The sequence below is a fragment of the Aythya marila genome (assembly GCF_965140915.1).
Source record: "Aythya marila genome assembly, chromosome: 1".
NCBI classification, from domain to species: Eukaryota; Metazoa; Chordata; class Aves; order Anseriformes; family Anatidae; genus Aythya; species Aythya marila.
In genome coordinates this window covers 206440472-206454960 of record NC_139042.1, presented here as the reverse complement: position 1 = coordinate 206454960, position 14489 = coordinate 206440472, and the positions used below count along the sequence as shown (strand labels likewise).

The 14489-nt window shown below is 57.3% G+C and overlaps 1 protein-coding gene across 1 annotated transcript; it reads left to right on the top strand.

The window, feature by feature from the left end:
- Window positions 1-6725: 6725 nt before the first annotated feature.
- Window positions 6726-13875, top strand: OPN1SW (opsin 1, short wave sensitive; the record flags this gene model as incomplete). Its single annotated transcript, XM_082784773.1, has 5 exons — window positions 6726-7068; window positions 7136-7304; window positions 9387-9552; window positions 11231-11470; window positions 13753-13875. 5 exons carry the CDS (start codon window positions 6726-6728, stop codon window positions 13873-13875), a joined length of 1041 nt encoding a protein of 346 aa, XP_082640899.1.
- Between the last annotated feature and the right edge of the window lie 614 nt (window positions 13876-14489).

Sequence of the window (14489 nt, the reverse complement as noted above, 5' to 3'; positions counted from 1 at the left end):
TGTCCTGTGGGGTCAACGTCCTATGGGGTCAATGTCCTATGGGGTCAACGTCCTGTGGGGTCAACGTCCTGTGGGGTCAATGTCCTATGGGGTCAATGTCCTATGGGGTGTTCATGTTTGGGCTCCCAGTCCCATGGGGGCCTCTTTTTGTGGGATTTCTGTCCCCATGGGATGACCGTCCCTATGGGGTGTCCATCCTATGGGGTCAACGTCCTATGGGGTCAATGTCCTATGGGGTCAACGTCCTATGGGGTCAACGTCCTATGGGGTCAATGTCCCGTGGGGTGTCCATGTTTGGGGTCCCGATCCCATGGGGGGCTTCTTTTTGTGGGATTTCTGTCCCCATGGGGTGCCCGTCCCTATGGGGTGTCCATCCTATGGGGTCAACGTCCTATGGGGTCAATGTCCTATGGGGTCAACGTCCTATGGGGTCAATGTCCTATGGGGTCAACGTCCCGTGGGGTGTCCATGTTTGGGGTCCCAGTCCCATGGGGGGCTTCTTTTTGTGGGATTTCTGTCCCTATGGGGTGTCCATCCTATGGGGTGTCCATCCTATGGGGTCAACGTCCTATGGGGTCAACGTCCTGTGGGGTCAATGTCCTATGGGGTCAACGTCCCATGGGGTGTTCATGTTTGGGGTCCCTATCCCATGGGGGGCTTCTTTTTGTGGGATTTCTGTCCCCTTGGGGTGTCCGTCCCATGGGGTGTCCATACCATGGGGTCCCTGTCCCCATAAGGACCCCATCCCTGGGAGTACTGATCCTATGGGATCTCCATCCCATGGGGTGCTTGTCCATAGGGGTCCCAATCCCATGGGGGCCTCTTTTTGTGGGATTTCTGTCCCCATGGGGTGTCCGTCCCCAAGGGGTGTCCATCCTATGGGGTGCCCATCTCTGGGGGTCCCTGTCCCCATAAGGACCCCAACCCTGGGGGTATTGATCCTATGGGATCTCCATCCCATGGGGTGCCCATCCCCATGGGGTCCCCATCTTTATGGGTTCCCAATCCTTGGGGGTCTTTGTCCTTATGGGGTGCTCGTCCCCACAGGGTGCACATTCCTAGGGGTCCCAATCCCTGGGGATCCCAATCCCATTGGGTCCCTGTCCCCATGGGGTCCCAATCTCTGGGGATCCTTGTCCCCATGGGGTGCCCATCGCCGGGGTCCCGATCCCATAGGGTCCCCATCCCATGGGGTCCCCATCCCTGGGGATCCCAATCCCTGGGGTCCCTGTCCCCATGGGGTTCCTGTCCCATAGTGTCCCTCTCCCCATGAGCTCCCCACCCCAATCCCTGGGGATCCCAATCCCATAGGGTCCCCGTCCCCATGGGGTCCCCACCCCAATCCCTGGGGTCCCTGTCTCCCTGGGGTCCCCATCCCATTGGGGTCCTGGTCCCCATGGGGTGCCCCCCCTGGGGTCCCAATCCCATAGGGTCCCCTTCCCTTTGGGGTCCCCACCCCAATCCCTGGAGTCCCTATCCCCATGGGGTCCCCACCCCGATCCCATTGGGGTCCCCGTCCCCCTGGGGTGCCCCCATCAGGGTCCTGATCCCATGGGGTCCCCATCCCATGGGGTGCCCCCCGGGGTCCCAATCCCATAGGGTCCCCATCCCATAGTGTCCCCGTCCCTTTGGGGTCCCCACCCCAATCCCATAGAGTCCCCTTCCCCATGGGGTCCCCACCCCAATCCCATTGGGGTCCCTGTCCCCATAGGGCCCCCACCCCTGTCCCATAGGGTCCCCGTCCCCATGTGGTCCCCACCCCGATCCCATTGGGGTCCCCATCCCCATGTGGTCCCCACCCCAATCCCTGGTGTCCCCGTCCCCATGGGGTGCCCACCCCAATCCCATTGGGGTCCCCGTCCCCATAGGGCCCCCACCCCAATCCCTGGTGTCCCCGTCCCCATAGAGTCCCCACCCCAATCCCTGGTGTCCCTGTCCCCATGGGGTGCCCCCCCCGGGGTCCCAATCCCATAGGGTCCCAATCCCATAGGGTCCCTGTCCCCATGGGGCCCCCACCCCGATCCCATTGGGGTCCCCCCCCACTCACTGCCCACAGAGGGGCACCCGCTCAGCTCCATGGCCCCGGGGGGGGGGGGCGCCACCCGGCAGCGCCGTCACCGTGCCCCCGGTCACCCCAGTAACCGCCCCCAGTGCCCCCAGTGCTCCCAGTGCTCGGGGCCCCCAGTCACCCCAGTGCCCCCAGTGCCACCCCGCCACCCCGCTGCCGTCAATACCCAGTGCTCCCAGTGCCCCCCCCCCAGTGCCACCAGTGCCACCAGTGCCCAGTGATGTTTGTGACCCCAGTGCTGTCATTGTCCAGTGCTCCCAGTGCCCCCACCAGTGCCCCCACCTCCCAGTGCCCCAGTGCCCCCATTTAGTGCCTCCACCTCCTCCCAGTGCTCCCAGTGCCATTGGCTCCCAGTGCTCCCAGTGCCCCCACCAGTTCCATAAGCTCCCAATGCTCCCAGTAGTGCCCCCACCAGTGCCCCCACCTCCCAGTGCTCCCAGTGCCCCCACCTCCCAGTACCCCCATTTAGTGCCTCCACCTCCCAGTGCTCCCAGTGCTCCCAGTGCCATCGGCTCCCAGTGCTCCCAGTGCCCCCCCCAGTTCCATAAGCTCCCAGTGCTCCCAGTGCCCCCATTACCACCCCCGCTTCCCAGTTCTCCCAGTGCCCCCACCTCCCCCTGCCCCAGTGCCCCCATTACTGCCCCCACCTCCCAGTCCTCCCAGTGCTCCCAGTTTCATTGGCTCCCAGTTCTCCCAGTGCCCCCACCGGTTCCATAAGCTCCCAGTGCCCCCATTAATGCCCTCACCAGTGCCCCCACCTCCCAGTACTCCCAGTTCCCCCCCCTCCCCCTGCCCCAGTGCCCCCATTACCGCCCCCACCTCCTCCCAGTGCTCCCAGTGCTCCCAGTGCCATCGGCTCCCAGTACCTCCAGTGCCCAGCAGCGGGAGGAGACCCAAAGGGGGGGGGGGGGGGGGGGGGGGGGCCTGCACGAGGGATGGGGGCCCCGGGGGGGGGCTCTACCCCCATCCCCCCCCCATAATGTCCCCCCCCGCCCCCCCCAGCCCCTCCCCACACTCTGCAGGGATTTGGGGTGGGGGGGGCGCAGATCGGGGCCTTAATCCCCCCCCCCCCCAGCTCCGCCCTAAGCGGCTTGGGAGCTTCCGTCCCACAAAAATAATTAAATTAATGAATTAATTAGTTAATGAATTAATTAGTGAGTTAATTAAAAAAAAGGGCTCGTCCGGGATTTGAACCCGGGACCTCTCGCACCCTAAGCGAGAATCATACCCCTAGACCAACGAGCCGCCGGCCAAAATCCTATCAACGACCCCCCCAGACCCTAAAAAAAAGCCCCAAAAATGTAGACCTGAAATTTGGGAACCCCCCCAAAAAAACGGCCCCGAAATGTAGACCCCCAAAAATGCAGCCCCCAAAAAAAACAGTCCCAAAAAAACAGACCCAAAAAATGCAGACCCCAAAAAGGCGGAACCCAAAAAACAGCCCCGAAATGTGGACCCGAAAATGCAGCCCCAAAAAAAACAGTCCCAAAATAAAATAAAATAAAATAAAATAAAGACCCAAAAATGCCGCCCCGAAATGAAGACCCTCGAAAATCAGCCCCAAAAAAACAGTCCCAAAAATGAGACCCAAAAAAGGCGGAACCCAAAAAATAGCCCCGAAATGTAGACCCCAAAAATGCAGCCCAAAAAAAACAGTCCCAAAAAAAAAAGACCCAAAAATGTGGCTCCGAAATGCAACCCCCCGAAAATCAGCCCCAAAAAAACAGTCCCAAAAATGAGACCCCAAAAAGGTGGACCCCAAAAAACAGCCCCGAAATGTAGACCCAAAAATGCAGCCCCAATAAAAACAGCCCCAAAAAACAGTCCCAAAAATGTAGACCCCAAAAAGGCGGATCCCAAAAAACAGCCCCAAAATGTGGACCCAAAAATGCAGCCCCAATAAAAACAGCCCCAAAAAACAGTCCCAAAAATGTAGACCCCAAAAAGGCGGATCCCAAAAAACAGCCCCAAAATGTGGACCCAAAAATGCAGCCCCAATAAAAACAGACCCAAAAAAACAGACCCAAAAATGTGGCTCCGAAATGCAGCCCCCCAAAAAAACAGCCCCAAAGAACAGTCCCAAAAATGCAGACCCCAAAAACCAGCCCCAAAAATGAGGACCCCAAAAATGCAGCCCAAAAAACAACCCTGAAATGTAGACCCAAAAATGCAGCCCCCCCAAAAAAAAACAAACCCCCAAAACAGCCCCCCAAAAACAGCCCCCCAAAAATGCGACCCCAAAAATGTGGACCCCAAAAAACCAGCCCCAAAATGTAGACCCCAAAAATGCAGCCCCAGAAAAAACAGTCCCAATAAAACAGACCCAAAAATGAGGCCCCAAAATGCAGCCCCCCAAAAAACAGCCCCCAAAAAACAGTCCCAAAAATGTGACCCCAAAAAGGTGGACCCCAAAACCAGTCCTGAAATGTAGACCCAAAATTGTAGCCCCCCCCCAAAAGACACATAAATGCAGCCCCAGAAAAACAATCCCCCCCCAAAAAAAGACCCAAAAATGCAACCCCAAAAATGCAAACCCCAAAATTTGGACACAATAAAGCGGACCCTAAATGCAGCCCCCCCCCCAAAAAAAAAAAAAAACAACCCCAAAAATGCAGCCCCCCAAAAAAAAGCCCTGAAATGTGGACACCCCCCCAAAAAAAAAATCCCTGAAATGCGGACCCTAAAAAAACAGCCCCAAAATCTGGCCCCCCAAAATGAACCCCCCAAAAAAGCCCCCCCAAAAAACAGACCCCAAAATGCAACCCCCCCAAAAAAAGAGGGGGGGGCAGGGGGGTGATATGGGGGGGATGGGACACGGGGGGGGCACAAAGGGGGTGATGGGGGGGTTATAGGGGTGGGGAGGGATATGGGGGGGCGATGGGGGGGTTAGAGGGGTTGGGGGGGTCATGGGGGGGTCATGGGGGGAATTATGGGGGGGGAAATTGGGTGGGGGGGTGATGGGGGTGGGGGGGGTGACACGAGTAAGGGGGTGGTGGGTGGGGGGGTGACATGGGTGGGGGGTGGCATGGGTGGGGTGTAACATGGGGGGGGTGATATGGGGTTGGGGGGGGTACATGGGGTTGGGGGGGGGACACAGGTTGGGGGGGTGACATGGGTGGGGGTCCCATGGGTGGGGGGGGTCCCACCACCTCCTCCTCCCCCTCCTCCCTCCCCAACCCCACACACCAGCCAGGGGAGGAGGGGAGATCCCATGGGTGCCCCCCCCCACCCTATACACCCCCCCCCTTCCCCTTTATTATGGGGGGGGGGCTCCTCAATCGGCTTAGGGCGGCGATTAGGCTGAGCGCGGGGGCTTAGCGCCCCTAATCCCCAAGTTTGGGGGGATGAGGGGGCTGATCCCCCCCTGAGCCCATAAGCGGCTTGGGGCCGCGGGGCTATATGAACGCCGCGCCGCCCCCTCCCAAACCCATATATATATATAAATATTTAATTTTTCCCCTTTTTTTTTCCCCTCCAAAAACCATATATATATATATTTATTTTTTTTCCCCTTTTTTTCCCCTCCAAAAACCCATCTATATATATAAATATCTATTTTTTCCCCCTTTTTTTCCCCTCCAAAACCCATATATATATACATATATATTTATTTTTTCCCCTCCAAACCCCATATATATACATATATATTTATTTTTTCCCCCTTTTTTTCCCCCTTTTTTTCCCCTCCAAAAACCATATATATATAAATATTTTATTTTTTCCCCCTTTTCTTTCCCCTCCAAAACCCATATATATACATATATATTTATTTTTCCCCCTTTTTTCCCCTCCAAACCCCATATATATATATAAATATTTATTTTCCCCCCCTTTTTTTTCCCCTTTTTCTTCCCCTCCAAAAACCATCTCTATATATAAATATTTATTTTTTTCCCCTCCAAAACCCATATAGATATATAAATATTTTATTTTTCCCCCTTTTTTTCCCCTCCAAAACCCATCTATACATATAAATATTTATTTTTCCCCCCTTTTTTTTTAACCCATACATATATATATATTTATTTTTCCCCCTTTTTTTCCCCTTTTTTTTCCCCTCCAAAACCCATATAGATATATAAATATTTATTTTTCCCCCTTTTTTTTCCCTTTTTTTTTCCCTCCAAAACCCATATATATATATAAATATTTTATTTTTTCCCTTTTTTTTCCCCTCCCAAACCCATATATATATATAAATATTTTATTCTTCCCCCCCTTTTTTTCCCCTCCAAACCCCACATATATATATAAATATTTATTTTTCCCCCTTTTTTCCCCTTTTTTTCCCCTCCAAACCCCACACATACATATATAAATATTTATTTTTCCCCCTTTTTTTTAACCCATACATATATATATATTTATTTTTCCCCCCTTTTTTTCCCCCTTTTTTTCCCCTCCAAACCCCGTATATATATAAATATTTATTTTTCCCCCTTTTTTTCCCCTCCAAACCCCACACATACATATATAAATATTTATTTTTCCCCCTTTTTTTTAACCCATACATATATATATATATATTTTTTCCCCCTTTTTTTCCCCTCCAAACCCCACACATACATACATAAATATTTATTTTTCCCCTTTTTCTTAACCCATACACACATATATATATTTATTTCCCCCCCCCCCGTTTTCTCCCCGACTCCCCATGCCGGAGGACGAGTTCTACCTCTTCACCAACGGCACGGCGCCGGGGCCGTGGGACGGCCCCCAGTACCACATCGCTCCCCCCTGGGCCTTCTACCTGCAGACGGCCTTCATGGGCTTCGTCTTCGCGGTGGGGACGCCGCTCAACACGGTGGTGCTGCTGGTCACCGTGCGCTACAAGAAGCTGCGCCAGCCCCTCAACTACATCCTGGTCAACATCTCCTTCAGCGGCTTCGTCTCCTGCATCTTCAGCGTCTTCATCGTCTTCGTGGCCAGCTGGCAGGGCTACTTCGTCTTCGGCAAGCACGTCTGCGCCCTCGAGGCCTTCGTGGGGACCACCGGAGGTAACGGGGTGGGGTGTAGGGTGTGGGGTTGTGTGGGGTGGTTGGGGTGACGGTGGCTGTGCCGTAGGGTTGGTGACGGGCTGGTCCTTGGCCTTCCTGGCCTTCGAGCGCTACATCGTCATCTGCAAGCCCTTCGGCAACTTCCGCTTCAGCTCCAAGCACGCGCTGATGGTGGTGGTGGCCACCTGGGCCATCGGCATCGGGGTGGGCTTGCCGCCTTTCTTCGGGTGGAGCAGGTGGGTGGGGAGGGGTGGGGTGGGGATGGGGTGGTGTTGTTGGGTGTCATGGGGTGCCATCGGGTGTCTTGGGGTGCTATTGGGTGTCATGGGGTGCCATGGGGTGCCATCAGATGTATTGGAGTGTCTTGGGGTGCTATTGGGTGTCACGGGGTATCTTGGAGTGTCATGGGGTGCCATCGGGTGCCATTGGGTGTCATGGGGTGTCTTGGGGTGTCTTTGGGTGCTATTGGGTGTCATGGGGTGTCTTGGGGTGCTATTGGATGTCACGGGGTGTCTTGGAGTGTCATGGGGTGCCATCGGGTGTCATGGGGTCCATCGGGTGTCATGGGGTGCCATTGGGTGTCATTGGATGTCATGGGGTCCATCAGGTGCCATCGGATGTCATGGGGTGTCTTGGGGTGCCATTGGGTGTCATCGGGTCTCATGGGGTCCATCGGGTGTCATGGGGTGTCTTGGGATGCCATTGGGTGTCATTGGGTGTCATGGGGTCCATGGGGTGCCATCAGGTGTCATGGGGTGTCTTAGGGTGCTATTGGGTGTCACGGGGTGCCATTGGGTGCCATGGGGTCCATTGGGTGTCATGGGGTGCCATCGGGTGCCATCGGGTATCATGGAGTGTCATGGGGTGCTATTGGGTGTCATAGGGTGCCATCGGGTGCCATGGGGTATCATGGGGTGTCTTGGGGTGTCTTGGGGTGCTATTGGGTGTCAAGGGGTCCATCGGGTGTCATGGGGTGACTTGGAGTGCCATCAGGTATCATTGGGTGTCTTGGGGTGCCACTGGGTGCCATGGGGTGTCTTGGGGTGCCATCAAGTGTCATGGGGTCCATGGGGTGCCATAAGGTGTCATGGGGTGTCTTGGGGTGCTATTGGGTGTCACAGGGTGCCATTGGGTGTCATGGGGTGCATTGGGGTGCTATTGGGTGCCATGGGGTGTCATGGGGTGTCATGGGTTGTCTTGGGGTGCCATTGGGTGCCATGGGGTGCCATCAGGTGTCATGGGGTGTCTTGGAATACTATTGGGTGTCACAGGGTGCCATTGGGTCACGGGGTGCCATTAGGCGCTATGGGGTGTCTTGGGGCACCATCGGGTGCCATGGGGTGTCCTGGGATATCTTGGGGTGCTGTGGGGTGTCACGGGGAGCCGTGCAGTGCCGCTGGGTGCTATAGGACTCCGTCGGGGTGCCATGCAAGGTCCCATGGGGATGCCATGCAGGTGCTGTGGGGTGTCCTATGGGGGTCCCGTGGGGGTGCCAGAAGGGTCCCACAAGGGTGCCCTTCATGATGCCATGAGGCAGTGCCATGGGGCACCGTGGGGTGCTGTGGGGTACCATGGGGTGCCATGGGGTGCTGTGTGGTGTCAAGGGGTATCATGGGGGTCAATGGGGTGCCTTGGGGTGCCATGGGGTGTCAAGGGGTATAATGGGGGTGCCATGGGGTGCCGTGGGGATGCTGGGGATGCCATGGGGCTCAATGGGGTGCCGTGGCGTGCCATGGGGTGTCAAGGGGTATCATGGGGGTGCCATGGGGTGCCGTGGGGATGCTGGGGATGCTGTGGGGCTCAATGGGATGCTGTGGGGTGCCATGAGGATGCTGGGGATGCCGTGGGGCTCAATGGGGTGCCGTGGGGTGCCATGGGGTGCCGTGGGGCTCAATGGGATGCCATGGGGCTCAATGGGGTGCCGTGGGGTGCCATGGGGTGCCGTGGGGCTCAATGGGATGCCATGAGGCTCAATGGGGTGCCTTGGGGTGTCAAGGGGTATCATGGGGGTGCCATGGGGTGCTGTGGGGATGCTGGGGATGCCGTGGGGCTCAATGGGGTGCTGTGGGGCTCAAAGGGGTGCTGTGGGGTGCCATGGGGTGCCGTGGGGATGCTGGGGATGCCATGGGGCTCAATGGGGTGCCATGGGGCTCAATGGGGTGCCATGGGGTTCAGTGGGGTTCATGGGGTTCAATGGGGTGCCATGGGGTGCCGTGGGGATGCTGGGGATGCCGTGGGGTTCAATGGGGTGCCATATGGCTCAATGGGGTGCCGTGGGGTGCCATGGGGTGCGACGGAGCCGCGCCGCCTCCCCGCAGGTACCTGCCCGAGGGCCTGCAGTGCTCGTGCGGCCCCGACTGGTACACGGTGGGCACCAAGTACCGCAGCGAGTACTACACCTGGTTCCTCTTCATCTTCTGCTTCGTCGTGCCCCTCTCCCTCATCATCTTCTCCTACTCGCAGCTGCTCAGCGCCCTGCGGGCCGTGAGTGCGGGAGGCAAGGGATGGGGGGGGGGGGGCGGGATTGGGATGGGGTGAGATTGGGATTGGGATTGGGATTGGGATGGGGTGGGATGGGGATGGGAAGGGATGGGATTGGGATTGGATTTGGGATTGGGATGGGGTGGGATTGGGATTGGGATGGGGTGGGATGGGATTGGGATTAGATTGGGATTGGATTTGGGATTGGGATGGGGTAGGATTTGGATATGGGATGGGGATTGGGATAGGGATATGGGATGGGATGGGGATTGGATTGGGATTGGATTTGGGATTGGGATGGGGATATGGGATGGGATGGGATTGGATTGGGATGGGGTGGTATTGGGATATGGGATGGGGTGGGATGGGGATGGGATGGGATGGGGATATGGGATGGAATTGGATTTGGGATTGGGATGGGGTGGGATTGGGATTGGATTTCGGATTGGGATGGGAATTGGGAAGAGAGAGGGGATGGGATGGGATGGGAATTGGGATGGGATGGGGATGGAGACAGGGATATGGGATGGGGACAGGGAATTGGGGTGGGGAATTGGGAGATGGGATGGGATTGGGGAGGGGATGGGATGGGATGGGGATGGGATGGGAGGGAATGGGATGGGGATATGGGATGGGATTGGAATGAGGATGGAGACAGGGATATGGGATGGGGAGGGGGAATTGGGGGGGGATATGGGATGGGGAATTGGGAGATGGGATGGGGTTGGGAATATGGGATGGGATGGGATGGGGATACGGGATGGGGATGAGATGGGGATATGGGATGGGGATATGGGATGGGGATATGGGATTGAGATCGGATGGGGATATGGGATGTGGATGGGGACAGGGATATGGGATGGGGATGGGGATATGGGATGGGGATATGGGATGGGGATATGGGATGGGGATATGGGAATGAGATCGGATGGGGATATGGGATGTGGATGGGGACAGGGATATGGGATGGGGATGGAGATATGGGATGGGGATATGGGATGGGGATATGGGATGGGGATATGGGATTGAGATCGGATGGGGATATGGGATGTGGATGGGGACAGGGATATGGGATGGGGATGGGGATATGGGATGGGGATATGGGATGGGGATATGGGATGGGGATATGGGATGGGGATAGGGGATGAGGGATAGGGGATGGGGATATGGGATGGGGATATGGGATGGGGATAGGGGATGGGGATAGGGGATGGGGATAGGGGATGGGGATAGGGGATGGGGATAGGGGATGGGGATAGGGGATGGGGATAGGGGATGGGGATAGGGGATGGGGATGGGAATATGGGATGGGGATGGGAATATGGGATTGGGATTGGATAGGGATGGGGATAGGGATATGGGATGGGGATATGGGATGGGGATGGGAATATGGGATGGGGATGGGGATATGGGATGTGGATATGGGATGAGGACATGGGATAGGGATATGGGATATGGGACGGGGCTATGGGACGGGGCTATGGGATGGGGGTGGGGATATGGGATGGGGATAGGGATATGGGATGGGAATATGGGATGGGAATATGGGATGGGTACAGGGCTATGGGCTGGGGCTATGGGCTGGGACTATGGGACGTGGATATGGGATGAGGACGGGGCTGGAGCTACGGACCGGGGCCGCGACCAGGCCACCACCACCCATGGGCGCTGTGGCACGCAGGTGGCGGCGCAGCAGCAGGAGTCGGCCACGACGCAGAAGGCGGAGCGGGAGGTGTCGCGCATGGTGGTGGTGATGGTGGGCTCGTTCTGCCTGTGCTACGTGCCCTACGCGGCGCTCGCCATGTACATGGTCAACAACCGCGACCACGGCCTGGACCTGCGCCTCGTCACCATCCCCGCCTTCTTCTCCAAGAGCGCCTGCGTCTACAACCCCATCATCTACTGCTTCATGAACAAGCAGGTGGGGGAAAGGTTTTGGGGGGTTTTGGGGGGTTTTGGGGGTGTTTTGGGGGTGTATGGGGTAAGGGGGGGATGGGGGAGATCCGGGAGGGAGGGTGGTGTTGGGTTGGGGACGGTCATGGGGTAGGGAAATTGGGGAACCCGAAGGGACGGCCATGGGGTAGGGGTAGGGGTAAGGGGTGGGGTTGGCGTGGTGCAGGGAGGGGAGTAGGGGAAGGAATGGGGATGGGGAGAGGGGTGGGGGCATCGTGATCCTATTGGGAGAGGAATTGGGGTCACCATGTTCCCATTAGGATAGGGATAGGGTCACCATGTTCCATTGGGACAAGAATAGGGTCACCCTGTTCCCATTAGGACAGGGATGGGGTCACCATGTACCCATTAGGATAGGGATGGGGTCATCGTGTTCCTATGGGGTCACCATGTTCCTAGTGGGATAGGGTCACCATGTTCCCATTGGGATAGGGATGGGGTCACCATTTTCCATTGGGACAGGAATCGGGGTCACCACGTTCCCATTAGGACAGGGATGGGGTCACCATGTTCCTATTGGGATGGGGGTCACCACGTTCCCATTAGGACAGGGATGGGGTCATCATGTTCCTGGTGGGATAGGGTCACCACGTTCCATTGGGACATGAATTGGGGTTACCATGTTCCTATTGACATAGGGATGGGGTCACCATGTTCTTATTGGGATAGGGATGGGGTCACCATGTACCCATTAGGATAGGGATGGGGTCACCATGTTCCTATGGGGTCACCATGTTCCCATTAGGACAGGAATCAGGGTCCCCATGTTCCCATTAGGACAGGGATGGGGGTCACCATGTTTCATTGGGACAAGGATGGGGTCACCATGTTCCCATTAGGAAAGGGATTGGGGTCACCACATTCCATTGGGATAGGGATGGGGTCACCACATTCACATTGGGACATGGATGGGGGTCTTCATGTTCCATTGGGACAGGAATCGGGGTCACCATGTTCCTATTGGGATAGGGATGGGGTCACCATTTTCGATTGGGGCAGGAATTGGGGTCACCATGTTCCTAGTGGGACAGGGATGGGGTCACCACGTTCACACTGGGACAGGAATCGGGGTCACTATGGTCCCTTTGGGATAGGGATGGAGGTCACCAAGTTCCTATTAGGGCAAGGATGGGGTCACCATGTTCTTATTGGGACGGGGATGGGGTCACCATGTTCCCATGAGGACAGGGGTGGGGGGCTGGGGGACACCACATTTCATTGAGATGGGGAGAGGGACCCTACATCTCATGGGGGCAGGGATGGGGACACCACATTCCTATGGGGACAAGAATGGGGGACACCAGGTTCCCATGAGGACAGGGATGGGGGTCACCATGCTCCTGTGGGGACAGGGACGGGGACACCACATTCCTTTGGGAAGGGGGGACCCCAAGTCCCATTGGGACAGGGATGGGGACACCAATGTTCTGTGGGGCCAAGGATGGAGGACACCACACGTTCCAGGGGGACAGGGATGGGGACACCAGGTCTCTTGGGATCAGGGATGGAGACACCACGTTCAATAGGGCCAGGGCTGGTAACACCATGTTCCACGGGGACAGGGATGGAGGACACCACACTCTTATGGGGCCAAGGATGGGGACACCACACTCCTATAGGGACACCAGATCTCATGGGGACAGGGATGGGGACACCACACTCCCACAGGGATTGGGATGGGGATACCATGTTCTATGGGGCCGAGGATGGAGGACACCACATTCTTATGGGGACAGGGATGGGGACACCAAATTCCACGGGGACTTGGATGGGGACACCACATCTCATTGGGACAAGGATGGGGGACACCACGTTCCATGGGGACAGGGAAGGGGACACCACACTCTTATGGGGCCAAGGATGGGGACACCATATCTCATGGGGACAGGGATAGGGGACACCGTATCTCATGGGACCAAGGATGGGGGACACCACACGTTCCACGGGGACAGGGATGGGGACACCATACTCCTACAGGGACACCATATCTCATGGGGACAAGGATGGAGGACACCACACATTCCATGGGGACAGGGATGGGGACACCACACTCCTATAGGGACACCGTGGGGACCCCATATCTCATGGGACCAAGGATGGGGGACACCACACTCCTACCGTGACCGGGATGGGGGCCACCATATCTCATGGGGGACAAGGATGGGGCCACCACACACCTACGGGACCGAGGCTGGGGACCCCACAGGGGTCGGGGGCCGATCCCAAATCCATCCCCCGCCTGCCCCACAGTTCCGCGCCTGCATCATGGAGACGGTGTGCGGGAAACCCATGACGGACGACTCCGACATCTCCAGCTCGGCGCAGAGGACGGAGGTGTCCTCGGTGTCCTCCAGCCAGGTCAGCCCCAGCTAGGAGCCCCCCCGTGGTGGCCGGGACCCCCCCGTGGTGGCCAGGAGCCCCCCAAGGTGGCCGGGACCCCCCCGTGGTGGCCGGGACCCCCCCCTTGTAAGGCCTTAGGATGTAGGGCAATAAACGCCGCTGCAAAGCTGAGCCTGGCCTGCGTCTCGCTGGCCCCATAAGTGTGGGGTGGGGTTGGGGGGGGATGTGGGGGGGCTGAGTGGGGCCTAGAAGTATGGGGGGGGGGGGAGGTGGGGATTGTGGCCCCCACTGTGGGGGTGTGATGCTGTCTGTGGGGTGCAACAAGCCCCATCTGTGGGGCAGGAGTGGTGCTGAGACCCCATCTATGGGGCTGACATGGGGCAGAGCCCCCATCTATGGGGCTGAGGTGGTGCTGGGCCCCCATCCATGGGGCTGGAGTCACACAGAACCCCTATCTATGGGGCAGGAGTGGTGCCAAGCCCCGATCTATGGGGCTGGGGTCACACAGAACTCCTATGGGGCAGGAGTGTGACTCTGACCCCCATCTATGGGGCTGAGAACCCATCTGTGGGGCTGGGGTCACACAGAACCCCCATCTATGGGGCAGAAGCATGACTGTGACCCCCATCTATGGGGCTGGGAGTCCA